The 25,872-nt window shown below is 41.8% G+C and overlaps 1 protein-coding gene across 6 annotated transcripts in view; it reads right to left on the bottom strand.

Moving 5' to 3' along the window:
• PKN2 (protein kinase N2) overlaps positions 1–19,438 on the bottom strand; it is a 137,320-nt gene extending 117,882 nt beyond the window's left edge. For 2 of the 6 annotated variants that reach the window (XM_037907285.2, XM_037907286.2), the window contains exon 1: positions 19,087–19,436. In XM_037907285.2, coding sequence (XP_037763213.1) covers positions 19,087–19,134 — 48 coding nt within the window. In that variant the 5' untranslated portion in view covers positions 19,135–19,436. Of the gene's footprint in view, positions 1–19,086 lie in introns of all 6 variants that reach the window. The other 4 variants (XM_037907284.2, XM_037907282.2, XM_037907281.2 and 1 more) reach the window with 4 other exon arrangements.
• Positions 19,439–25,872: the final 6,434 nt, after the last annotated feature.

Raw genomic sequence — 25,872 nt, forward strand, 5'->3', positions numbered from 1 at the left:
AAATCTGAGCCTCACCTTCTTCCCACCAGGATAACAGAAATGACCTTGAACCCTCTAGACTTTCAACTCACCCTAGGAGAATAAGCCCCCAAATACTGAAAGACAAAATACTGATGAGTTAGTACAACAGTACAATCATCACTACCATAGATGCTTTAGTCCCAAGCCACCAACTCCTTCCATGCTGACCAAGGTCACCATAGTTCAGATGAACAACAGAAATTGAATCACATAGGCAGAAAGTGGAGATCACCAACAGCACCAAAAGCATTCCAAATCCATCTGCCAACTGTACAAATAATTCTTACAGTGGAGTACAGGTGTAAAGAGCCTTCTATGGCTCTGTAATCAACACAGCAGAATCAGCTGTGAACTGACTAATCAAACCAGGCAGACTCAAACAGACCATTTTGAAGAGCGAATCAGCATACACTGCTGATGAATACAATTAACTAACTGAAAAAGAAAATCCCATTCCTGAGCAGATCATATTATCCACTCTGCCACCGCTACTAAGTTTTGCCCCACCATACATGCCAAAGTGAAGAAGCCCTAATAAAATATCGCAACAATGAGTCCACCAGACCCAGGCCCATCATGACTGGTGAAAACCAACCAAAAACAACTATACCCACTATTAATAGAAATAGTCAGCGCCTCCTTCAGAGTACCCCTCCAAACTCCTTGAAAAACACAATAGTTTCCTTAAGAATCTATCACTCAATCCTGAAGACCTTTCCAACTACTATCCATTTCCAACCTCTGATTTGGTGTGCTTACTGCAGGGAAGAAGACAAGGACATGTGGCATGGGTTTTAACCAGGCTGCAACTTTATTTGTCAAGTTACATTCAAGGTTCCCGTTGGGGGACAGCCCGACACAATCACTCGCACCCCACTGATCCTTTGCCAATTCTTGAATCCTCCTTGTGGTGGGAGCCTCCAACACTGGGAGGGTCACTGGGTGCCTACAGTCACTCATTAGCATCCTTCCTCCTTTCAGGGGTTGAGGAGAGAAGGGACCTCAACTCCCAGCCAGTACCCCTGTCAAGTGATTGGCATAGTGCCCTGGTCCACATTTGCCCCTAGGAGCTTAGACATGATGCCCACTATGTTACTGATTTAAGCTCCAATCCAAAAAGGTGAGTTCTTGCAATGGGCACCTGCCATTAGGAGGTGCCAGCATCAGCTTGACTGCATCCACCCCACCTTGCATGGGCTACCTAGGAGTTTGGCCAACCCAATACTGGGATCACCCAGGAACAAAATTGGTACCTATATCAGAGAAGTATATGCCATCCTCTCGATACAGCTCAGCCACACTCTGGACTGATAACCAAGCCATCTCTGGACTACAACCATGCTGATACTTCCTCCGGGCCCTATCCACCCTCACATGGATGAATTGTGGTCTGCCTATGGGCCAGCATCTCCAACCATACTATATCAGCACCAGGTATCATGTCCACCAGCAGTCCAATATCCTGCTTAGCTTTCCAAATCAGTTTGAGCCTGGAACACATTCACAGGTTGTTCTCCTCTAGTTGGATAAAGAGGTCTGGTGTATCCTCATCAGGCATCAGCCCATGCAAAAGAAGCATGAGCTGGTCCCAGCAATGCCCCATTTGCCATGCAAAGACAAAATAGTGTTCAGCCCGAGGCCCAGCTGCAAGCCTCTTCCTAAATTGCACACTCTCTTGCAAGTCCAGTGCACAACGCTATGCCCACAAATCCAGCCTTGGGAGTGCTCCAGTACATTTTACATGATAGACATGGGGAAGGACACAGACAAAGTTAAAACCTCTGGCACACCACTTGTTTCAGCCTCCCCTCAGGCAGCCACATGAAGAATTTATAGGCCTTGGATTGTCCATGCCTTGTAGCCTGGACTTCTGATGCATCCACCCAACTGGGCAGCTGGTGTTGCAACCCCTATCCGGAACAAGTGGGAGCCATATTCTCCTAGTGGGGAGCCCAAGAATGATAGCTTCATCTAAACACTCCCAGAAACTGGAATTTGGTTAGGAAGGAACAGTCCCACTTGCAGGAACACGGCATCCTCACCGGGTGGCCACTGAGCCACATATGCTTGCAGTGCCCTTACAGGACAGGTTTCCCTCACCAGAGTGGTGCAAAGCAACAGCCTCGTCCATCCCAGTCTGATCATTTTTCAGCTTGCGGATCTTAAGCCATAGAGAATTACCTCCCCACAGGACAGCCTGTAGTTCAAGAGACTTCCTTGAAGAGCCTCCTTTGGCCAAAGGGACCAGCTCACTGACCTGAAAGGCCGCAAAGAAAACCCGCCCTCAAAAGTACAGCCTCCCCCTGCCCCAACCCATAATCAGTAGCAGACCCAAGGAAGAACCTCAACTAACAGCCTATGGACCTGCAAAGTGACTGGCTTCCTGACATCACTCTGTGTCCTGACGGCCAGAGCCCAACTCTCCAGCATCCTACAGACCTTAGCTGGGGCTGGCTAGGGGAGGATGTCTCTGGCCTGGCGGCGGGGCCACAGTGCGCTCCGGCGGGTGGGGCCGGGCGGCGGGGCCGCAGTGCGCTCCGGCGGGCGGGGCCGGGCGGCGGGGCCGCAGTCCCGGAGCTGCAGCTGCTTCAGAGGCAGGGAGGAGAGCAGTGTGGCCAGAAGTGGAGAGACTCTGGTCCCGCCTCTTCCCTTCTGGCTCTGCTGGCTGTGCTGCCTCTTCTTGCCCCCTCTGTTGGGGGGAGGGGCTGCATCCCACCTCTCCCGCTCTATACCCGTTCATAAGCTGACCCCTTCTCTGATGCTTCCCTTTTTTACTAAAAAATTCAGCTTATGAACGAGTATATACGGTAATCTCTCAAAAAAATAAAAATCTTTGCAACAAATGATAAGATATCCTCCTTCAGACAGAGCATTTACCCCCAAAAGGGAGAACCACCAGATACTCCATACAGTTCACTAGGGACTTTGCTACTGTTCTTGACGTTACATGGAAGGTGCTCAGATACTACAGTGATGGTTGGCAATATAAAACCATCCACAAGATCTTACAGTTTGCTGTGTCTTTTAGTTAGGTTGCTTTGCTCCACAGTGCTGAGGCAGAAACGCAGTATATTGCCACTGTTGGGATTAGATTTCCAGTTTGGTCCTCTTCTCCAGAACTGGTGTACTGAAAGTGCATTTGTTTCAGAGTAGCAGCCGTGTTAGTCTGTATCCGCAAAAAGAAAAGGAGTACTTGTGGCACCTTAGAGACTAACAAATTTATTTGAGCATAAGCTTTCGTGAGCTATCCGATGAAGTGAGCTGTAGCTCAAGAAAGTTTATGCTCAAATAAATTTGTTAGTCTCTAAGGTGCCACAAGTACTCCTTTTCTTTCTGAGAATGCATTGTGATCCAGCCTCTGAGGGAGGACCCTTTGCCATTATGTAGCAAACCCCTTAGCTGATTATAGGAACAGTATTAAATGGCACCTGGCCCTCCTTCTCCACAAGAGAAGAGCCTTGTATATTGGAGTGGAAATACTATATGGGAGAAATTAGGACTCCGATTATATAACACCCCAAACATGACTTAGTTCAAATATGATCCCTTGACTTTATTTACTTATTTATCTGTTTATTTAAAAGTTCTTCTATACTCTCCTCAAAGAAGCAGTTAACATGATTTATGCCAAGTTTTTGGCACACTGTTTATATTAGTTTGAATTGGCTATGCATCTTTGCTCTTCACTTACATAAAATTCTTCTTTTCCCAATCAGACTATATGGTAACCAGCAAAACTTTGGAATAAACCTTGTTTTGTTTTAATATTAAGTAGTATCGTATCTGTTTTAAAAGACATCCAAAACTGTAACCTTCCATCTCATCCTGAAAGACACTCAGGATGCCAGGACTGGTCACATTTGATTAATTTAATGAATAGTGTCAGGAATAAAAATGAAGAAACCATCTTCTTGACAAATTATGAATGCAAGTGAAGTTTTAATCATTCTGAAACTGCAAAGTGTTAAAAGTTATCATTCTTTGATTAAAAACATTAACTTAATATAGCTTATTAGCAATAAAACTCAAATATTGAAGAAAACATGTCTCCATTAAAGGAGATTGCAGAGTCCTAAATGGGCAGCAGTTCAAGAATGCTACAGCAGTAGTCAGGCATGTACAATTTACAGTACTCTTTACTTTTCTAGTGCTGCTGCTAACTTTAGAACATCTCTAAAACCACTGCTGATCTAAACATCATTCAGTAATTATGTCAAGTAATAAAATAATAAGTATATGAGCTACTTGACTGAAACATACCCCTTGCCTTTTCCCGAGCTCCTTTCTTTCTAAAAGCTTTATCTAGAATCTGTAGCTTAATACATTTTTCCCCCTCCCCACTACACCCACCTTCATGTATTTAAGGCTGGCAATCAGCAGCATCTTATATCCGTTAATGTATCCCCACAATTCTAGAATATAAATCTCTTTTCTAAAGGAAATATACCCAATTTACTCAGCCTTTTCCTTCTAATATCAATCTGAGATCCAGCATCACTAAGAGAAACAATAATCTTGTCATACCTTACACACACTAAATCTATAAAGAAATCTTTCACTGAAACAGGTCAATGGAAAAAACATTTTTAAAGCTTCCAATTAAGCTTAGAAATTAATACAGTATAAATAATAGGCTATTGGAAAGGATATTGATTGTTTTAAATATGGTGCTTCTAAAACCATAAGCAAAGGCCAGACTGCAGATTTGCAATTTTCTTTAAGTTTTCCAGGGAACTTCTTGATACTATCAGGTTTATAAAACCTAAACCAGTGATAAATTACTTTTATCTTACAATGTGTGATACACATTAATAAATTATGAGCATCAGCAATTTAACACTAACTTAGGGAGGGGGTGTGACCTTAGTATTTAGCCCACAAATTTTATCAAAACTTTTAAAAATAATCTATTACTTTTGCTGAGAAAGAAAAAAACAAACAAACTACCTTTGCATTGGCTTGGAGAGTTGATGTCACCTAGGGAACAGAGCACAGGGATGGGATCAAGGATTTTTTATCTTATTGGCCACTAATATTCCATGTGATTTAGCTTCTTCATCTGTAAATTGGAGTTAATGTTATTACTAACCCACTTTGTGGGGATGCTATGTGGATTATGTTTGTAAGGAACCGTGGGACATGAAAAACACTGAGCATCATTTTGCTCTGCTTACCTAAAAGCCACATTCTTGCCAACAGAGATGGTAAAAAAGAAATCCTACTTGCAAAACTCCTAATGGCATCCCTGATAACAATCATGACAAGTAAAAAAGATCCAGGATTGATTGGGGCCATAGAGTGGGGGAAGAAAGCCAATATTTTGCTAAACAGAAGCCAATAAAACAAAAACTTAAAAACAATATTTCAATAAACAGATTTACTTGAAACTAACAAGGGATTTCTGTACCAATATGCTGTGGAGTTTTGGCCAGGCTAAGCATCTAAAACACGACAACCATTACTGCACGCAGCTGTCCAAGGAAGGTCTAATCAGTATCTTATACAATCAATCACTCATGCCACAACTGAGCATACTATATTATTGTAGACATGAAACCCATGATTGTTTGCTTTCTTTAGTGAAGAACCATTTAAAGTATTTGTTATTCAATAACTGATAAATATGATGAAAATGTTTTCATATTCAACTGTAATACCACTTCTTAGCTCAGATACTTCATCTTTATGAACTGCATTGGACAACAGTGCTACCCAAGTTACAAGAACAGTCAGGCCTGGAAGGGAAAAAACCCACATACTTTAAAGGTCTACACTGAAAGAGTTCTTGGGTCCTAAACGTCCATCCTGAAGTTTGGCAACAGTAGCTCTTTCCAACTCCAAAAGTTTGATGTTCTATTTAATGTGCATCTTTTCTGCTTCAACAGCGCACTCATCAAGTCAATTTTCTTTTCACTCAATGACATAAAATTCACTGCCAAAAAGCTTCACTAACACAGTTTTAAGGTTGCCCAGTGCTACCTCAATGCCTTTCCACAATGTGGCTTTAACACAAACCTCTGAAAACCTGGAAATACAGAATTACTGTAATGTCTCCCACACCATATCATACCCATATAAATTTAACTCTGTCCTTCGGTCACTGGCAATAGACACTGGGACCATGCAAAGCCTGACTTCTCAAGAAAGCCTACTATTTTCTGTGTTGTGTCCAACACAATTCTACACTACGCCATCATGCCTCTTCAAATACTCAGGCCCTCACTGTGTTAGGTGTAACAAATTACCAGACTTGCCATCTGAAGGATGTGCAACTGCAGCTAGAGTTTTTCAGGGACCTCTTTTTTTCTGGTGTTGCTATGCAAGAGATCCAAATAGGTGAGATAAGGAAATACCTTTTTTTTTTTTTTTTTTTTTTTTTACAGAACTAGATTCTTCACAGCCCCTCAAAACAAAACACAGAATGAGTAATCTCAGAAATCTGCCACGGACAGGACTTGAACTCACAATATGTGGTTGTTGCTCAGATTCAGTGTCTTTAGTATCTTCCCCATAGCAATCCACTGACTGATATCAGGCATGCCGCTATGCCAGAGGTGGGCAAACTATGGCCTGCGGGCCCCTCCTGCCCGGCCCCTGAGCTCCTGGCCCGGGAGGCTAGCCCCTGGCCCCTCCCCTGCTGTTTGCCCATGCCCGCAGCCTCAGCTCACTGCACTGCCAACACAATGCTCTGGGCAGTGGGGCTGCGAGCTCCTGGGGCAGCATAGCTGCAGAGCCCAGCCTGACCCAGTGCTCTGTGCTGCACGGCAGCGCGGCTGTAGTACCGCCAGCCACCGGTGCTCCAGGCAGCGCAGTAAGGGGGCAGGGGAGTTCAAGGGGGTGGTCAGGGGCCGGGGTGGGGGGATGGGGCTAGTGTGGATAGATGTCGGGGTGGTCAGAGGGCAGGAAACAGAGGGATTGAATGGGGGCAGGGGTCCCGGGAGGGAAGTCAGGAAGGAGGGGGGGGGTTGGATGGGGCAACTGGGGGCAGTCAGGGGCAGGGGTTCTGGGGGCAGACAGGGGACAGGGGGTGGTGAATGGGGTAAGAGTCCCGGGGGGGGGGGGGACGGGGGAGGTGTCGGAGGCTGGGCCACGCCTGGCTGTTGAGGGAGGCACAGCCTCCCCTAACGGGCCCTCCATACAATTTTGAAAACCTGATGTGGCCCTCAGGCCAAAAAGTTTGCCCGCCCCTGCTCTATGCACTCTTACTCACCACAGAGCAGTAGTCCCAGGGCATACGTGCAAATCATTGTAGTGTGGATCCCAGACATGCCAATTTGAAGAGCTAGAATGAACCCAAAACTTTTAAAATACCCTCTGCCACATTGGGCAAGCAGTACTGGATGCTAACTGAGATCAAAGTCAATCAGATAACACTTGGGGCTGAGGGAAAGGGGCGGGGATGGACGGACAGTGCAATAGTTTGAGCCATAGGTATGAGCAAAAACAAATAATAATAATGGAAAAGTTTATGACAAGGCTTTTTTCCCTCCCCTGTGCTCTCTATCTCTGGAACCCTTAGATAAAATGATCCCAAGTTTACACCAAAAAACCTACCCTGGGCTCCACTAAAGCCCAGAAATGTTCAAGACAATCTGAATATACATGTGGATTTTAGAACACTTTGGAAAAAAATCAGCTTTTAAACAGAAAAATCATAGGTCAGCTTTAAACTATAATACAAGGGTCATAGTAAGCAAGGGCTACTCCATAATACTACTAAAATTCCTGTTGAACTACAAAGCTTTGTTTTGATGTGCTAAAGAACTTCTCATATACCTTCTATTTTGCCTGTATCTAAAATTTTTAAGTTATCTACTTTCAATTTCTCACTGTTTCTCCCGAAAAAAAAACCATGGCACGTCGCCTTCAATAAAAGCCAGCATGATTACTGGGACTTCTATTTTATAATCAAAGACTATGTTAAAAAGAAGCTAAAGTTGAGTACATATGAGCAATATTCGGTATAAAAGTTGCAGGTAGGTTTTATTATTCCAAAACCAAGCATAAATCTAGAAAATTCAGAGTTAAAGTTCAAATTAAAATCAATCCACACATCTTAAAGTAAAGAAATGCATAGTTATAATAAACATACAATCTCACCTGTCCTGTTGTGACACTATGCAACAGCCACACAATTTTAATGTACGACAGTAGATCTGATGATTTTTTTTAAAATTGTGTCAGTATAAAGCACAGTTAAGATTGTTTGGATACCCTTATATTTCCATACCTACAGAAACTTGTGACATGGAACTTTCTAAAAGATCTGAACTATATTATCTCTATCAGTATTTGTACATAATAGTAACTTTCTCAAACTCCCATAGACAGTTTACACAATTGTATTTGTTCAGTGTGTCTTACTTTATTCTTTGTAGTATTTACATAAGACTACAACTACACCTTAAAATGAGAAAGTGCTTATTGCTCTGATAGATTTCCATTCCTCCACCCCACCCCTTAATATACCTTTGCGCCCGTTTGCATGTGGAGGCATTATCTGAATCACTTAGTCCAGAAACATCTTTCCACCTCAGGCAAATATCTGTCACATTAGTTTTGGTACCTACTTCCTTTGGTAATTTAACAAACAAGCACACAGCAAGGATGTAATATATGCATTTGGAATGTTCATATACATGTAGTTCTCTTATGTCTATAAAGGCAGTGTGCAAAACATGACCTCTTAAAAACTTCTGAATATCAACTTCTATAAATTTCGTCTAAACAGGTATATCAGCACTTATACTTAGAGGGTTGGAACAATATTTTTGGTTTCACTGCCCAGCACACTTTAATTCTGCCACCTATTACTTTTGTTTAATTGATTTATAAGCCAAATTAAAAGTTACTCTTTCCAACCTGGTACAGTTGAAAACACTTTTGTAATGCTAACTCCCCCCCACACTCTTCTGTGATCAGTTCTGAAGCCATGATATGCAAGCACATATACATGATTATGCACATATTACTAATTCCTCTCTTACTGCTCTAGATCTAAGTTTCAGTTACACTCTTTCTTGTCACCCAAAAAAATGCTGCCAGAGAGTTATCAAAAGAAATACCTTTCAACTTGAACAGGAAAAACACTGTTACTGCAACACTGAAAAGAAGATTCACTCATAATTTGAAATCTATAATTTTTCTTACCACCTCTTCACAAAGAAAATGGTTTAAAAAAATCTTCAATAGGATCATTAGTTTGTTGTAAAAACTTCAGTAAACTACAGAAATACAAACAGCAGCCACGAATTAGACCCATATTTTCCAGCTCCAGCCACCATATCCTCAGATTTGTACTTATTCAGACATCAAGTAAAGAGTTTGTCTGTCTCTAAGTACTGTAACAGAATCTACAGTAAAGGAAATTCAGATTTCTAAAAAACAACAACACAGGACTTCAGGCAAAAAGAGATCATTTTAGCTAATTAGTCCATATATACCCTACAAATTTCGGCCACCATAACAAATTCAGTAGAGATTGTGAAGAGGTGTTATCCCTGACTAACAGCTGTGCTGGCAGAAGTCCTTAATGTAGACTCATTTATATACTGGCAAACGTTTATCCTACTTCACCCAGTGGAAAAAGGAGGCTGGAATTAGCTATGCAGGCAAAAGCATAGTTTTGCTTGAATAAACTACATCTACATCTTCTAGTGTACATATGGTCTTAATGCAAGGCATAGGAACATGCATCTAACTTCAGCAATGTCATTAAGACAGACAAAGATTAAGTAACACTTCCCTCCTAGGTTTCAAAGTGGTAGCCGTGTTAGTCTCCTCTCATACTAACTGGCACAACCCATACTCAGGGGAGTTGTGCAAGGATGTATCTTCATCTACCCTGCCAAATAGGGCCCTACCAAATTCACGGCCATGAAAAACGCATCACGGACTGTGAAAGCTGGTCTCCCCTGGTCTTTTGTGTGCTTTTACCCTATACTATACAGATTTCACGGGGGAGACCAGCATTTCTCAAATTGTGGGTCCTTCCCAAAAGGAAGTTGTGGCCGGGGGGTGGGTCATAAGATTATTTTAGGGTATTGCCATCCTAAGGATAGCAGTATCACAACCCCTGCTTCCCCCGCACACACACACTCAATAACCTTGAGACATTCCCCCCCCCGCCACACACACAACTCCTTTTTGGGTTAAATTTCAGATTTAAATAGCTGAAATCATGAAATTTACTATTTTAAAAATCCTATGTCCGTGAAATTGATCAAAATGGACCATAAAGTTGGTAGGGCCCTAGCCATGAACACGAAGAAAATGAGTGTCTAAATCTATACACTCAATAAAGCAGCAGCCTCATCAGTAACAGAAGTGAATATAAGATATTCCTCTCATACTATTTCAAAAAATATAAGAAGATTTAGGAACTTCTTGAATGACACATTGCTCAATGGACTCCAACTTGAAATCCAGTCATTTAAAAGGGATAAATAACCTCCTTCCCAGTTCCCATGCCAGTTTTATTTTATTTACACCATACTTTTTTAAACTCTCTCTCTTACCTGCTGCTGCTTAGAAGACCCACATAAACTAATGTGTATGCAGATGATGTTCTCATGCTGCTCCTAATAAATATACATAGTGCATATAAACCAAATTAACCATCCACCTGGAGTTTGGCCATATTTGAAGAAATTAGGTTGTAACTAAGCAAAGTTATTAATTATTGTAAACATTATTAACACAAGAAATTCAGAGTACAAGTTACATTTAAAAGAAATCAAAACATGTTAAGATACACAGGCTCAGTTATGGTTGAAAAATACAACAAATCTATTCCCTTCAAAAACCACTTTAATATAGTCTGTGACCACAAATACTAAAATACTTTAATCATAATTGTATGGTTATTGGATGGCATTACTATATGTTAAAGGAAGAAGAGATAAGTGGTCCGTGAGAAGCATATTTAAGTTTCCTGACCTTTGTGTATGCAAAATTCTCAATCTTAATTTTTATTAATTTTTTCAACAATAAGATCACTGATTCAAGGAAATGAAACTGAAGACAACTTGTAAGTCATCTGCTTTACATGTCCCTGTCAATCTATAACCCCCAGACCATCCAGCATGTTTTTCCAAGTGTTTTGTTGGCTTTATGAAGCCTCCAGTTCTTATGCCACAATAAAGCAGTTTTTAATCACTCATTCAAAGTGTTATAAAATCAGGCATATGAAATTAATATAAAACTCAACCTAGCATCATTTTTAAAAAGTTAATGTAAAACTTATGAAAGAAGCTAGCTCAACTACGTTAGAAACTAAGCCCACTATTCCCAAAAGTGGTAAAGCACAGGTAGTAGTAATTAAGCTTCAACACACTATTCAAATGTCTCATTCATGTTCTGCAGGAAACATCCCTAGAGGTGAAAGTCCAGGTTAGTCTCTATTCTCATTCAATCACTGGCACCTTAGCGAAGTAGAGCAATGAAACTCCCAACTAGTGCCAAGTGCAACAGGGGTTTTGGTGATGGGGAAAAATTAGACTGAGACCACGGTATATAGTCCACAATGCTTGGTCACTATGAACCTGAGGCAGATGTGAAATGATGTTTTAGGCCCAGATTCAGCAGTTCATCCCTACTCATCAAAGCACTTACTCATGTATTTATATGCTTTGCTGAACTGGGGATTTAGAGATGAGATTGCCTATCCCACTATTAATCCCTTGAGCCACCTCACCCTCAACATGAAGTGCATATACAATTAGTTTTTATAAGGAATTCTCCTAGGGTATTTTGAATTCTACCATAATGGATCCCCAATCTCACAATATACAAAACTGCTCAGATGGTGGAGATATTATGCATGTTGTGAATACATATCTGTGTCATTATTGCCCATTGCCATGTAACTGGATGCTGAACAAAAGTTAAAGCAACTGTCTTGGATCCAATGACCCAGGAAGCACCAACTACCGCTGAGTAAAAGAAAAGGTAGCCAAAAATTATAACGTTAACAGGTCAGCTGACAGGACATCAGTTCAGAAGGTGTCTCAAAACCAACATATCTATAAAACTACACATTTAAGGATTATTTTTGTTCCATTAAGAACTTTTCCAGCTTTTAAAAATGTTTAAAGAGAATCAAATGTTAAAAACAATTACAATTAAAGTGTATCTTAAACCCAGACAAGCAGAGAAATTTAGAGTTAGAGCTGGAAGTCTTCCCTAAGCTCACCATGTTATGGGAACAGTATTCAAGGATCTGAGAAATACTGGGCAACTCTACAGGTACTTCAATACCTATGACACAAAAGGCTGGTCAAGGGCAATTTTAGCCTTCGCTGTGAGTTGTTTTTTGTTTTTGTTTTTTTAGTTCTGTAGGAACAGAGACAAATAAGTTATTTGAGGGTAATCTTTTATAATTTAATTTCTGAAATAAGTATACTATTCAAAAGAGAGTAACTAGGATACTTGTGCAGTTTTAAAATTCACTCAACTATTTTAACTAAGTTTGAGTAAAAAATAATATTTAGTTCTTATATAGTGCTTTTCATCCGTAAATCACAAAGTGCTTAATAAAGGAGGTCAGTATCGTTATCCCCATCCCAACTGAGGCACAGACAGGTGAAGTGACTTGCCCAAGATCACCCAGCTCCAGCTGGCCAGTGGAAGAGCCAAGAATAGAACCACAGTCTCCTGAGCTCCAGCCCAGGGCTCTAATCCAAGACATAAACACTCAATATTCCATTTCATTTAACACAAAAATAATTTTATAGTACTCAAAACAGTGTACAACTACTTTGAAAATAAGTTAATTATTTTCAGGTACTACACGACATTGATACCCTGGCCAACTTTTCCCCCTCCCAGTCACATTCATTTTTAAGTGTTCTTCTCCCATGTTGAAGTGTGGAAAAAAATAAACACAAACATAAGAAGTTAACAGTACAGGAAAGTGATATACAAAATGTGCCATTAAGTTAACTGAAAGGATTATTTTTCTCTGCCATTCTGTTATGATAATGTTCAGTGTCATTTCAAACAATAAAAACACACTTCTGTCTAAATTAACTTGGTAATATCCTTTTAACTTATTGCCACTTGGAGGTAAACATTTAAAATGACTTATGAAAGGTTTCTGTTATGAAGTTTAGCCTGGAAAGATTGCTGGCAATATAGTATCTGATTAGTAAATCGGGTAACAGGGCTGGCTAGAAGACTTCATCAAAATCAAATTTCTATGAAAACATAAAACATTTTTTCCTTTATTGTGCTCAGGTCCATAGGAATACTCCAGAAAAAGACATTTACAAATTAAGTTGTTATTTAGGTAAATATACCTGTTCACATGTAAGACCTAATTCTGAAAAAACGTAAATAATTTACTAACTGCAGCAGCCCAATTTGAAGAAAATGGAACTCCTCAACATACTAGGCTATGGCCTGTAGTATTAGTGGAATTAGATCCTAATTCTTTGCCATTCAGTTTAAATTTAAAAACTGCTGCCAATAATATACTTAGGATATGTCTACACTATGCTACTTTTAGCAACAGGGCTGTCTCATTACAACCGTGTCCCAAAAGGCACACAGTGTAGCCGCTGTTTGTCTGCTCCCCTGCTCACAAAAAACCTTCCATTCCCAATGAGCAGCGTTAGCTTTGTCAGCCGACAAAGTGCCGTTCACACCTGTGCTTGTTGTCGTCAAAACTTTTGTCTTTCGTGTGTGTGTGTGTGTTTTTTAACACCTCTGAAAGACGAAAGTTTTGTCGTTCAGTTGCCAGCGTAGACATAACTCAAAAGAACAAACTAAGGTTAAGTGCTAATAGGTGTTTGGGGAAAAATTTTGAATGAATATGAAATTTAATTATCTAAATATATTCTATAACATCAAAAAAAGGGGTTTCAAGAGCAAAATCAAAGCCTGTACCTCTAAGGACCAGGTCCTATACACAATTAGCACATCAGTAACTTTACTCATATAAATTCTGTAGTCCAATTTAATATGCATAAGTAAAGTTATTCACATGCATAAGTATTTTCATTATCCAACTCTGTATCAACTTCTTAATGATATGGCTTCTGTTAAGCTTCACCACTCTCAAGGAAGCACCAGTAGTCTGAAATAGGCAACACTTCTCGTACAAATTGTAAAATTTACAATTAGAAAACAGAACACTACACACAAAACATCATTTGTAATAACTTTCTCCCTGTGAAGCTGAAGAGGGGAGCATATGTGGATGGCTTACAATGCAGATGGTAGATATTTGGAAGGGAGGATTGTGTTTTATTTTAAACATATCTGTTTAAGTTGTGAAATAGATGATGTTCTATATGTAAGATACAAAATGTCATAAAAGCAGGTTTTGCATAGGCTTTTAGTAATTCCCGTCTTTCTGTCAAAATTACTACTACTGTTTATGTAGCACAACAGGAAAGAGTTATAATACTTGATTTATACCTAAGTGATTATTCTTCCTCACCCCTATCACTCTGTAGAAGTACCTGAATTGTGTGACATGAAGGGACTGTCTCTAGAGGTAAAATAGTAGTTTGTTTTCCATGACTTTGGCAGTGTCATCTGATAAGCCAACAAGAATGCCAAACAGAACCTATCATGAAAAAATCTGACAGACCACCAAACTCATTTCACATATCTTCATTTGATAGCTACGGATCTGTATTTCTGACCTTTGGCAAATCTGAACCAGCAACCTAGAGACAAGTGCAAGATTTTTCAATATCTCATTAATAATTCTGTAAACAATCCAGTACCCTTAACTTTTTTGTATTTTACTGAAGATGAATATAGAAAATTAAGGTACCAACTGAAATCTATTTTCCTACTTACATATGGAAACCAAACGAAACTTTAAGTTTAATTTCTTTTAAAAAATAAGTTTAATCAGATATAGTCAAACCTTGTTTGCGCTTTATAAGAAATGTCCAGTTAATATGTCAAAGTTAGCAAAATCTCTCTTTGTAGGTCAAGTTCATTTCGAAACAAGCATATTTGCTACAGTAACTGCTACATCAGTTCCTAGTAAACCGTACTGTCAGCTACTTGTGAATGTTTTCGCCTTATCATGCTCATTGTATTTTGCCAAGACTGAAGTATTGTCCAACAACTAAGCATTACCTTCTAATTACAGAATTCTAGCAAATACTTAGACTATACCTGATTTAGGTAATGCTTTGAATCTTTACTGTAAGATCCGTTGGTTCTATGCATTCTTTTAACATTTTCTTAATACTCTCCATTAACAAAGATATAAAATATTTTACAGCATCTTGTAATGATGTTGCTGTCAGAGAAAACAAAGTTGTAGATTTTGTTACTGAGAAATTCCAGATTACCAGCAAACACACTGGAAGCCACAGTTTATTGTTCTCTCATTCTTCAATTCCTTACCCCACATAGCCGAATCCCAAGCTAACTTGACTAAAATACAGTGAAATGTGACTCGGGAAAACACAAGGCTTTAAAAATGGTCTTTAAAGACTGAATGAAATTACAGTGGAAACTGAATGAGACATTTAGAGTGGTCGCTGTATGGGACCTTCCAACCGGAAATCCGTCAATTTCACAAAAATGAGTTAGAAATCGTTTCAGCCAGTACACCTGCTCCCAAGTTTTCTTGCCAAAAGACCCACATGAACAAAAGGAGACTATCTTGACTACCTAGGGAAAGTTCTGTCAAATACACAAAATAAAAGTAAAAATAAATTCTCCAACCCCTATCAGTTACAGTAGTTTTAGAGGTTACTTGTAGGTAAAAAATGTGCCAGTGAATTAAAGAAACGTGAGCGCAACTGTGCACTCCTGATGTGAACTACAGTTAAGTGCCTTATACTGGAACCAGCTCAAAGAAAAAACTTTAATGTACATGATTTAATACACCTCATTACGTCTTATTTTAAATAATAAGAGTGGTAAATTCAAAATTCTAATATGCAATTTTTCCAGAAAAAATAAAAATAAAAATAAAAAATAATAAACCACGATTTAAGTGAATAATATAAAAGGATAGGAAAATGGGATATAAAACTAATTATATAACTTTCACAAAGTTGTCCATTCTGATATGACGACGACTCCTTTCTATATTTTGCAGAATTGACAGAATAATAAATTTAAACTTCATTTGGATTTCCTTGTTAATATTGTAGGTTTCCTGTATTGACAGCTAGCTTTACATATATTGGTACATATTATATATTACTACTAGTAATATACAGTAGAAAATACAGAAGACACAGGATTTGTTCCACTCTTGGTTTTTCCACAAAAAATGTCACTGTTCTCGACTATGCAGTTCTGCTACAAAGTTTTCTAATAAATATTTCTAAACAAATTCAGTTTCACCTCTATTCATATTCACTTTTTTGTATATGTAACATTGTGACAACCATTTAATTAAAGTATTGTTCTGCCACAGGGATGTTTCAAAAACGTCACACAACTTGGATATCAGCAATATCAAGTTTTATTAAAACACTGATAGTTTATAAAAGGTCAGTACAAACACTTTTTATAGAAAGTCATGTTATGAACCAGCAATTGGAGTTTAACTTTTGAGCTAGTACCCTGCCTTTAGTCTTGTTCTCATTATAGGCAGTAAGTCAAGAGGCAGACCATGTGCCAAATCCGGACTGCCAGATGGTTTTGAATGGACCACAACATTTCTTATTTACTTATTATCATTATTGTTACTGCGGTGTGAAAAATGTTTCTCCAGAGTCTGGACCTTGACTATACCTTGACCAAGAAATATGGACCATGACAAAAAATAATTGACTACCCTTGCAGTAAGTAAATGAAGTATGCTCAATATTCATTGTACATTCTTTCCGTTAGACTGGGCAAACTACAGCCCGCGGGCTGGATCCGGCCTGCCAGCCATTTTAAGTCTGCCCTTGAGCTCCCTCTGGGGAGCAGGGTCTGAGGCTTGCCCCGCTCCAGCTGGCGCGCACGGTTGGGAGCCACTCCATGGCCCCTCTCCTGTGCTCCAGCTAAGAAGCAGAGTCAGGGGCCGCCCCACATGGCTACCGGAAGCAGCGGCATGACTGCACTCCAATGGCCCCCTCCGGCATTCCAATGGGAGCTGCAGGGGCAGTGCCTGCAGACAGGACAGCACGTAGAGCTGCCTGGTCACACCGTCAGATAGGAGCTGGAGAAGGGACATGCCACTGCTTCCAGGAGCTACTTGAGCTAAGCGCCGCCCAGAGCCTGCACCCCTGAGCCTCTCACCACGCCCCAGCCCTGATCCCCTCCCACCCTCCAAACCCCTCATCCCCAGCCCCACCCCAGAGCCCGCACCCCAGCTGGAGCCTGTACCCCAACCCCCAGCCCTGATCCCCCTGCCCTCCAAACCCCTTGTTCCAGCCCAGAGCACCCTCCTACAACCCAAACTTCTCATCCCCAGCCCCACCCCTCTCCAGCCCAAAGCCCCCACCCCCAACCAGAGCCCTCACCCCCACCCCAATTTTGTGAGCATTCATGGCCCACCATACAATTTCTATTCCCAGATGTGGCCCTCGGGACAAAAAGTTTACCCACCCCTGCCCTAGACTCTTAGCAGTAAGCACGTAAACTTAATACTGTAAACATCACTACTATATTTTAAAAAATTACATGCAAATTACTCAAAGTAAAGCTTCTTCCTTTCAGGCATCTTTTGTTCATTTCCACTCAAATTACATGCTTTCCAGTTACAGACTTTTTCTTTAGCTTATTATCCTATTACTAACTTGAAAGTGATATTCAGAGTTGCATCTTTGCCCTATAAAAACTGTAACGCCTTATTTTGTATCGATTTAGTAAAGTTCTGAAGTCTAAACAGAGGCTTGGGGAACAGGGGGCAAGAGCTACCAAAATCCATTTCCTAGTTGAGAAATAATCTAACATGCAGTAGAAGTACACAGCAAGTCTACTCTAAAAATCTCTATTTAGTCTTGTAGTCAAAACATATTGGAGAACTGTAACAGTTACACTGTTCATAGTCTAACTCCATACTTTACACAAGTCAAAGAAACTGGCCTGTTTTCAGAGAGGCTTCGAAATGACAAACAGCTGTATTTTCATAACATTCTATCAGTTATTACTCTATAACTAAAGAAAAGAGTTCTCTGAATGTACTGAGCTACATTTATATCTGTCCATTTTCTTCTCTGCATGGATTATGAGTCCAAAGCCTACATACAAGAAAAGCTGCATCTGGTATGATCATCAAGCACTTCAACGGGAATGAAAAAACAAAAACAAAGAAAAATACTTTCTATTAGAAAAAGACTGGAATTAGACCTGACTGGTTCCCTGCTGGAGAGAGCATTTGCAAGTGACACAGCTGAAAAAGTTGCTCTACTTCACATCCTCTACTATGCATAGGGTGCCCAGCACTGACTAGCCAATTACGTTTATTTCCTTCAATGAACCGACTCGGGTGTTTGTAAACATAGCTTGATGTGCACCTAAGGAGCTGAACGGAGCGAGGAGGAAAAAGGGAAATCTCAGCAGCGGCACGTGGAAGAGAAGGGACCTCACACCACTTGCACAAGGATTTCAGGGGCTATTAATCTGTTTGCGAGCTCGAGCCAAGGCTTGGAGAGGCCGTTTCAGCTCACTCTCAAACAACCTGCCCAGAGGGGGGGGACGCTTCCTGAGTCACTCCGGGCATTAATCCGGGGAGGGAGGGAAGCGGCTCGGGCCAAGAAGATTATCCTCCGGCAGCGCGCGCTAAGCAGGAGCCCAGACGGGGCTGGGGGCCTGGCGGAGGGGAAGGCGGCTGCCCCAGCTGGGGAGGGGGAGGAGAGAGACCAGAGCCGGACCCGGGCGGAGCGGCGGAATGTGACGGGAATGGGGTGGGGTCCATCCCCTCAGCACCCGCGGAACCGGCCTGGGACGGGCTGGGGGGGGGAGGGTCTCAGCATCCAGTCTGCGGAGCGTTGTGCCGCGGGGGCCGGGCCTGAAGGAGCCAGGGGGCGGTTGGATTCTCCAGGCAGCGGGGCTGAGACAGGGACGGGGCCCGGCCCCCGGGGGCAGGAGGCGAGCGGGCTGCCCGCGGCGGCCAGAGCCCGGGCACTGAGCGACGCCGGCCCCGCTTACCTGGAGGTCGGTGAGGAGAATCTCCCTCTCCGCCGTGTTGGACGCCATTGCGCTCTGGTTTGAACTCCGCACCTGGACGCTGCTGCTGCTGCTGCCGCCGCCGGGGAGGGGAGGGAGGCGGGTCCGGGTCCGGGACTAATCGGGGGGAGGGGGCGCTGAGTGCTCAGCCCGGGCGGGAGGCTGGGGGATCCGGGAGGGGCAAGAACCCCCCCTCTCATGGGGGTCGGCGCGAGCGCGGCGCTGCGCTCCCCGGCTGGCCGCCCACCCGAGCTCCGCTTCCCCCGCCCTGGCTCCTCCTTGCTCGGCTCCGGCAGCCCTCGGCCGCCGCCTCCACCGCTGCTGGCTGGGGCCGCCCGCCGCGGCTGTCGCACCATTTGGCTGTCACCCTGTCGCAAACGCGTCGCTGCTTTGCGGCTCCGTATGAGCACGTGATGGGATGGGGGGGTGCAGGTTCGTGGGGAGCGAACCCTACAGCTTGCCACTTGGGGCAAAGCGGGAACTGGCCGAGGGTGGGGGCCACCCCCCCGCATCGCTGTGAAGCGGGGAATTGGGAGGAGATGGTGCCCCCCATTGCTGCCAACTCGTGATTTTTTGTTAGGTTTTTTTGCGGGAAGCCCTGCGTCCATAAATCCCCAGCTCCTGGAGTCCTGTTACTAGGTAAACCTCTCAGCTTTCGTAAGTTTCTAATCTTCATGGTTGCAGTGAAAAGCTCGAATCTTGAAGCGCAAACAACAGATAGTCCAATAGAACACCACGTCCCCTCCCCCAGTATTATTTTTAATGGTGATTTCAGGAAGCCTGACTCAGGATTTATGACCACTTGGATTTGACAATACATCACACAAACATAGCCCAGAAGGAGGCTGAGGGGCAGTTCAGTAATATGTCTGATATATAGACAACAGTGTTTGTGCCTGGATTTGGGCAGGAGAGGCATCTCTGCCACATTTGGGGATTAGGCTCAGCCACTTATCTTCATTGCCTCCCCAGGTCAGAAGGAATCCCACTTTTAAACCATTTGTTTCCTCCTCCCTGCCACTAAGGTCTGGTCTACAGCCAACACAAAGTTGCTCCAATTTACCTGCAAATATGATTTCAAACCAGTTTAGTTAAGCTGGTGCCAGGCCAAGTGTGGACGCTGGGTTACAGCAGTTTAGCTTGTTTCAGTAAATGTAGTGGCTCAGTCTAAACTGATCATTACCATTTATGAACTAATGGAAGTGTGTCCACACAGGGATTTGCACCTATTTAAAATTGCTTTACAAACAGATTGTTAGTTAAGCCAGTGCAATGTATTTGTATAGACAAGGTTTAAGCATAGCTTGTATACTCTAGAACTGGAATTTATGTTTTCACAGATATAAAAAAATCAAACAATAAATTACAATGACTATTTCCAGGCTGGGCTTGCCAGCAGAGATTGGCCAGAACAGCTTGAGTGTACTCATACTACTGCTGCTGAGCAACAAGGAAGCAGCAACACTCCCCAGCAGAAGCTGGCATGGGGTGCAAAAATGTGAACATGCAGACTGTCTTTCTTACATAAAAACAAAACTGTCAAAATAGTTCTACAGTAATCATATCAATCTATACCTATATTTTAGGGGTATCTTTATAGATAAGATAAATGAGGCCTAGTTATTTATAACTCAACATAGTTACTTAAACCTGAATCCTGCAAACACACATGCTTAACTTTTCACATGTATGTAGCCCCGTTGAAGCTGGTGTTGTACAAAAATTACAACTATTTCCTAAAAACTATTATAGACAATATATAACAAGGTTTACTCTGCAACTGCATAACTAGTTGTCCTGATTTGACTGATAGGGTCCCAGTGGCACACATTCTGAAAGTTTTGGGTAATAATGACAGCTTTGCCATGGGAACTTAATTAGTCATACTTTTAGTTAATGGATTGAGAAAGGACAGGTGTATCAAGTCTTCATCTTATTTATAGCACCATATTTAGGTAGACACTTCATATAAACCTACTTCAGGTTGCTCTAAGTTGTACCAGGGGAGGGGACTGACTCAGAATCTGTATAAGGGAACAAAAAGGTGATTTAAAATAATCTTTGCATCCCCTTCTTGAGTTATACTAAATCTTCTGCTCGTGCAGCTCAGGATCTTGGCCAGTTTTCACCTGCTATGCAACTTAAAAGCTATTTAATGAACCTTGATTTAAAAAAAGGTGATTGTAGTTCTATAGGGGAAGAAAAAGAAAGAGAATGTTGTCCAAGACTAAATTAATTTGTTTAGCCCACACAAGGGAATCATGGGGCGGCTTTGCCAAATCATAGGTTGAGTTGAGCTCTCTTGTTAAGAGCCAGTTTTTCAGCATGCGCTAGTGTCTGCATGTATACTCAGATTGTCTTGAAAACTGGTATGCCTCATCTGGGCTGAGGGTGGGGAAGCTGATGTAATGTAGCATCACTTTGCCAAGAGATTCCAGAGCTACAGTATCTCCCCCAAAAATATTTAAAAGAGTTATTAAAGTGTCTTTCTGCCTCTATAAATTGGCACACATCTGTGATCCATGCCAGAGAAAGTGATTTTCACATACACTTTTAGAATAGTGCACCGTAAGCTTGAGGCACTGCACTGTGATGACCATCTGAATGGAGCTCAGCTCACATGGTGGCTTAGGGCAGGGGTAGTCAACGGGCAAACTGCAGGCCAAATCTGGGCTGACAGACTCTTTTGAACAGACCACCCAAATTTTTTTTTTTTTACTTATCGTTATTGTTAATTTTTTTATTATTTTCTCTGGAGTCTGGACCTTGACTATATCTTGACCAAGAAATCTGGACCATGACAAAAAAGAATTGACTACCCCTGGCGTAGGGGAATATGCAGTTGTCCTGCATCCAAGCACTGTTCAAGAGCTAAGAGTCCTCTCCTTTGCAAATACCTGAAAGTGTCTGGTTATGCAAGCACTCTACTTGGGGTGAGGAACTGCAAAGAGACTTCTTTTGGTAGTTGTGCCTCAAGTGTAGGCAGTATTATTGAAGAGCTTTAGAGCAGATTTTCTGAAGTGCTCTAAGATCCATATCCATAAGGCGATTGTCTTGAAAATTGGTGTGCCAGAACAGGGGGTGGGGTAAACTTTGTGGTGCAAGTTTAAAGTCATTTGGTCAAGGAGTTCCCAAGATACAGCCTCATACAGTCATGCACAATGACTTGCTTTTGATTTTTAGTGTATATTGAAAGTTAGTCTAAAATCTGCTTGCATAAGGATATTTTATTGAAAACTGGTCTGACAGTAGGGGCAGGGGTATAAAAATGACACGACAGAGGCCAGTCCAAAAGAACTGGTTCTCTGGTGGAGAGGCCACTGAACTCAGTCAGGACGCACTACCACCACTTCCTCAGAAAACAAGGGACATTCACGGACATAAAACTTTGTTAACAAACCGTTAAGGTTGCCTAGTGCTTTCTCACGCCCTTCCAAAATGTGGAAGGTGGCTAATCTTCAGCCTCTATCAGGAAATACAGAGTTAATGTTGTGCGTGGGAGCCATTACCTTAACTCTGTGTTTCCTAGAGTTGGCAGGAGACACTGCAACCAAACAAATCTTGACCTATCCCCAACAAAAACTACCATTTTCTGTGTTGTATCCAACACAATTCTATACTATCATTGCTCTTCACAGACTCACTGCATTAGGCATAGCTGTAGTGGTCCAGGATTAGCAGCAGCAAGTTGCAGATTCACACAGTTCTCACAGGAGATGTGCAGATGAAGCTAGAGGAGTCAGGGACCCTTTTTTTCTGGGCATGCTCGTTGGGTGTGAAAAATGAGATGGAGAGTGCTGACTCAGCACTGTAATAGGAACATATTTTTATTCTTTGTTAGTTTTTCCTCTTAATTTTCCCTACTGTTAATGGAAGCATGAGAGAAAAGATGGAAAATATATATATATATATATATATATTTTATTTATTTATATATATATATATTTTATTTTGTTTCCTATTGTGGGAACTAAAGGTTATAAAGCTGTGCTCTAAAGAGTTCACAGTTAGTTGTATTTAGGGACAAAAGCTATTTAGGTTGGGCTACAGTTTAATGTAGTTCTTTGGTTTTCTTCTGTACTATGAAATAAGAAAAAAAATTGTATTAACTACTCAGGATATTAAATCTCAAAGATGTTGTGATCTAAAAAAAAAAAGCTCATTCAAAGAAACCTCATGCAGTAAAAATGGATAATGTAGCTGCTTCCCCTCCCCCCCATGTAAAACTCTTGTTTTAAATTACTTTTCTCATAATAACTAAAAGTGGGATTTTGAGGAAGAATTTGAATGAAGGGAAGGTGCTGATTTGGTTTGTGTAGTGAATTCCACACCGAATGGGGTCATTGGGAGGTGCATAAGTGGAGTATTGAGGCTGTTATTGATGATGCAGAGGAGGGGATTATGGCATGGAATGAAATGTAGAACTGTTAGCACTAAAGCTGCTAAATAAGGGGTATTTGGGTTATGTGATTTTTGTCTGTTCTTAAACTATTTGGTTACTTTTATTCATAAAACCAATTCATAACTTTTCTACAAGTTATTTCTATGATAGAACTGTTGCCCTATTATTGATCATTGCATGCTTGATGAGATTGTCTGTTCAGTGCTTGCATTTTATACATAGGTTTCAGAGTAACAGCCGTGTTAGTCTGTGTTCGCAAAAAGAAAAGGAGTACTTGTGGCACCTTAGAGACTAACCAATTTATTTGAGCATGAGCTTTCGTGAGCTACAGCTCACTTCATCGGATGCATCCGATGAAGTGAGCTGTAGCTCACGAAAGCTCATGCTCAAATAAATTGGTTAGTCTCTAAGGTGCCACAAGTACTCCTTTTCATTTTATACATATTAAGACCAGCTTTCTGTTTAAAGCTTGACTCTTAAGTGCTCTAAAATCTATACAGTTGATTGGATTGCCTTGAAATTTGGTGCCCCTCATGAGAGTGCAGTGTTCTGTTAACAGTCCAAATTTGGGGACATTTAATCAAGGGGTTCCCAAGTTATGGTACCCAGAAAAAACAGCTTTTCTTAAAGTTGACATTCTGGCAATGTATTTTTGTTCACAGACAGAAATCAAACCAGGGTCTCATACACTCAAGGGTTACTCCAATAGAATGCATGGCACCCAGCAAGCCATTGTGGGGAATCAAATTAAAGCATTATTTCAGAAAGAGTTGGCTTTTCTAGTTAACTTCTTGACAAGGCTCACGCACTTAATGGATTATACTGAGCATGTATTCAGAGAGGCGCTAACTATCTGGAAAACTATCTCAAATCACAGGACTTGGCTGGTTCTGAGGGCATCAATGATTATCAAATCCAAGCAAGGTCTCAGGTACTGAGAGTTTGAATCTAATCCAGGCATAAATCCGAAGGTTGTTTAAAAAAAAAAAAAAAGGCAGGTATATTGCTTCAATCTATCAAAGGAGAGTTTTATTTTGGGGGGAAACAAAATGTGAGTACCGCAGAATATTGAGACAGTGCTGAAACTTTTTGATAAGAAACACATGCAAATACTCACTGGGAGGGGAGGGATGATTAGCTGGCACAAAAGTGGATGGTAATAGGTGAAGAGAAGTTTGGTTCTGCAGCAAGGAATAGGGATAAAAGGGTGGCAGGGGAGAGAAGAGGGTGTGGGGGCTCAGGTAAGGAGAATACAGGAGGTGTTGGAGTATATGAGGGGTAGCAAAGGAAGTTGAGGATTTAAGGGGGGGGGGAGGGGGAAGCCCTAAATTCTCCCCTTCCATGTGTGCTGGGATCTTGGGGAGCCCTTCTCCCCTGCAGGGATCTGAGCCCCTCTCACTTTCAGCTATATGTTCTGGGGGACCCTGCTCCTCTTGGGTGTTTGAGCCCCTCTCCCTGCCCCTCCATGTGAGCTGGGATCTGGAATGGAGGGACTGAAGGTAACAAATTTAAACATCTGAAATCCCCTCCCAAAAAGTTAAGATACACATCACCCCTGTGTGGGGGTAATGGAGGCTGGCCAAGAGTGTGTGTGGGAGGGGCAGGCTGGGTGGACCTGGGGCCTGGCTGGGGAAGTCTAGCTGAAGCAGAAACATGAGTCACGGCTAGAGCTGGGTAATGGGAGTGAGGGGCCCCGCTCAACATGCAGCTCGGGCTATATAACCAAGGTAGTGTGTGCCCCTCTAGTAAGCTGCTGCCTGTGATATGCATACACAGAGCACAGGATGGGAGACAGCAAGGAGCAAGTTCTTATACGTTAATTCTACATTGCCAACCAATGTTTTAACACAAGGAGAAGGGGAAAGAAGCACTGTAGAATCACATAGCAACCATGTGGTCTATGGGAAAGACCACCGACCTATTGGGTGACCTTGGGCAAGTCACTTCACCTCTCTGATCCTCAGTTTCTCCATCTGGAAAATGGGGATAATGATGTAAAGTTCTTTGAAATCTACTGATGAAAAACACTACATAAAACCCAAGTCTTTTTATTATTGCCTAGCCACAGTAGCATATCAACTGCAAATCTGGTAAGAACAATTACTTAACTAACCAGCTGCCTCCACAGCATGCGCTTGTAGCCAGAGGTGTCCATGCAGTGCTCTGCCTCTGTTTTCCCCTTCTTCTGGGCTTCTTAAACTCCACACAGTCCAAAGGAAATTAAACATTCCCCACCTAGGTCCAAATTTATTCAGTCCTCTGGGCCACTGGCCCTCCAAGGCCCCAAACCCAATTCAGTGTCTCTCTCCTGGTAATCCAAAATAACATTTTTTTCAAAATAGAACACAAACTCACTGTCCTTATCC

The sequence above is a fragment of the Chelonia mydas genome, chromosome 8 (assembly GCF_015237465.2).
Source record: "Chelonia mydas isolate rCheMyd1 chromosome 8, rCheMyd1.pri.v2, whole genome shotgun sequence".
Lineage (NCBI taxonomy): Eukaryota > Metazoa > Chordata > Testudines > Cheloniidae > Chelonia > Chelonia mydas.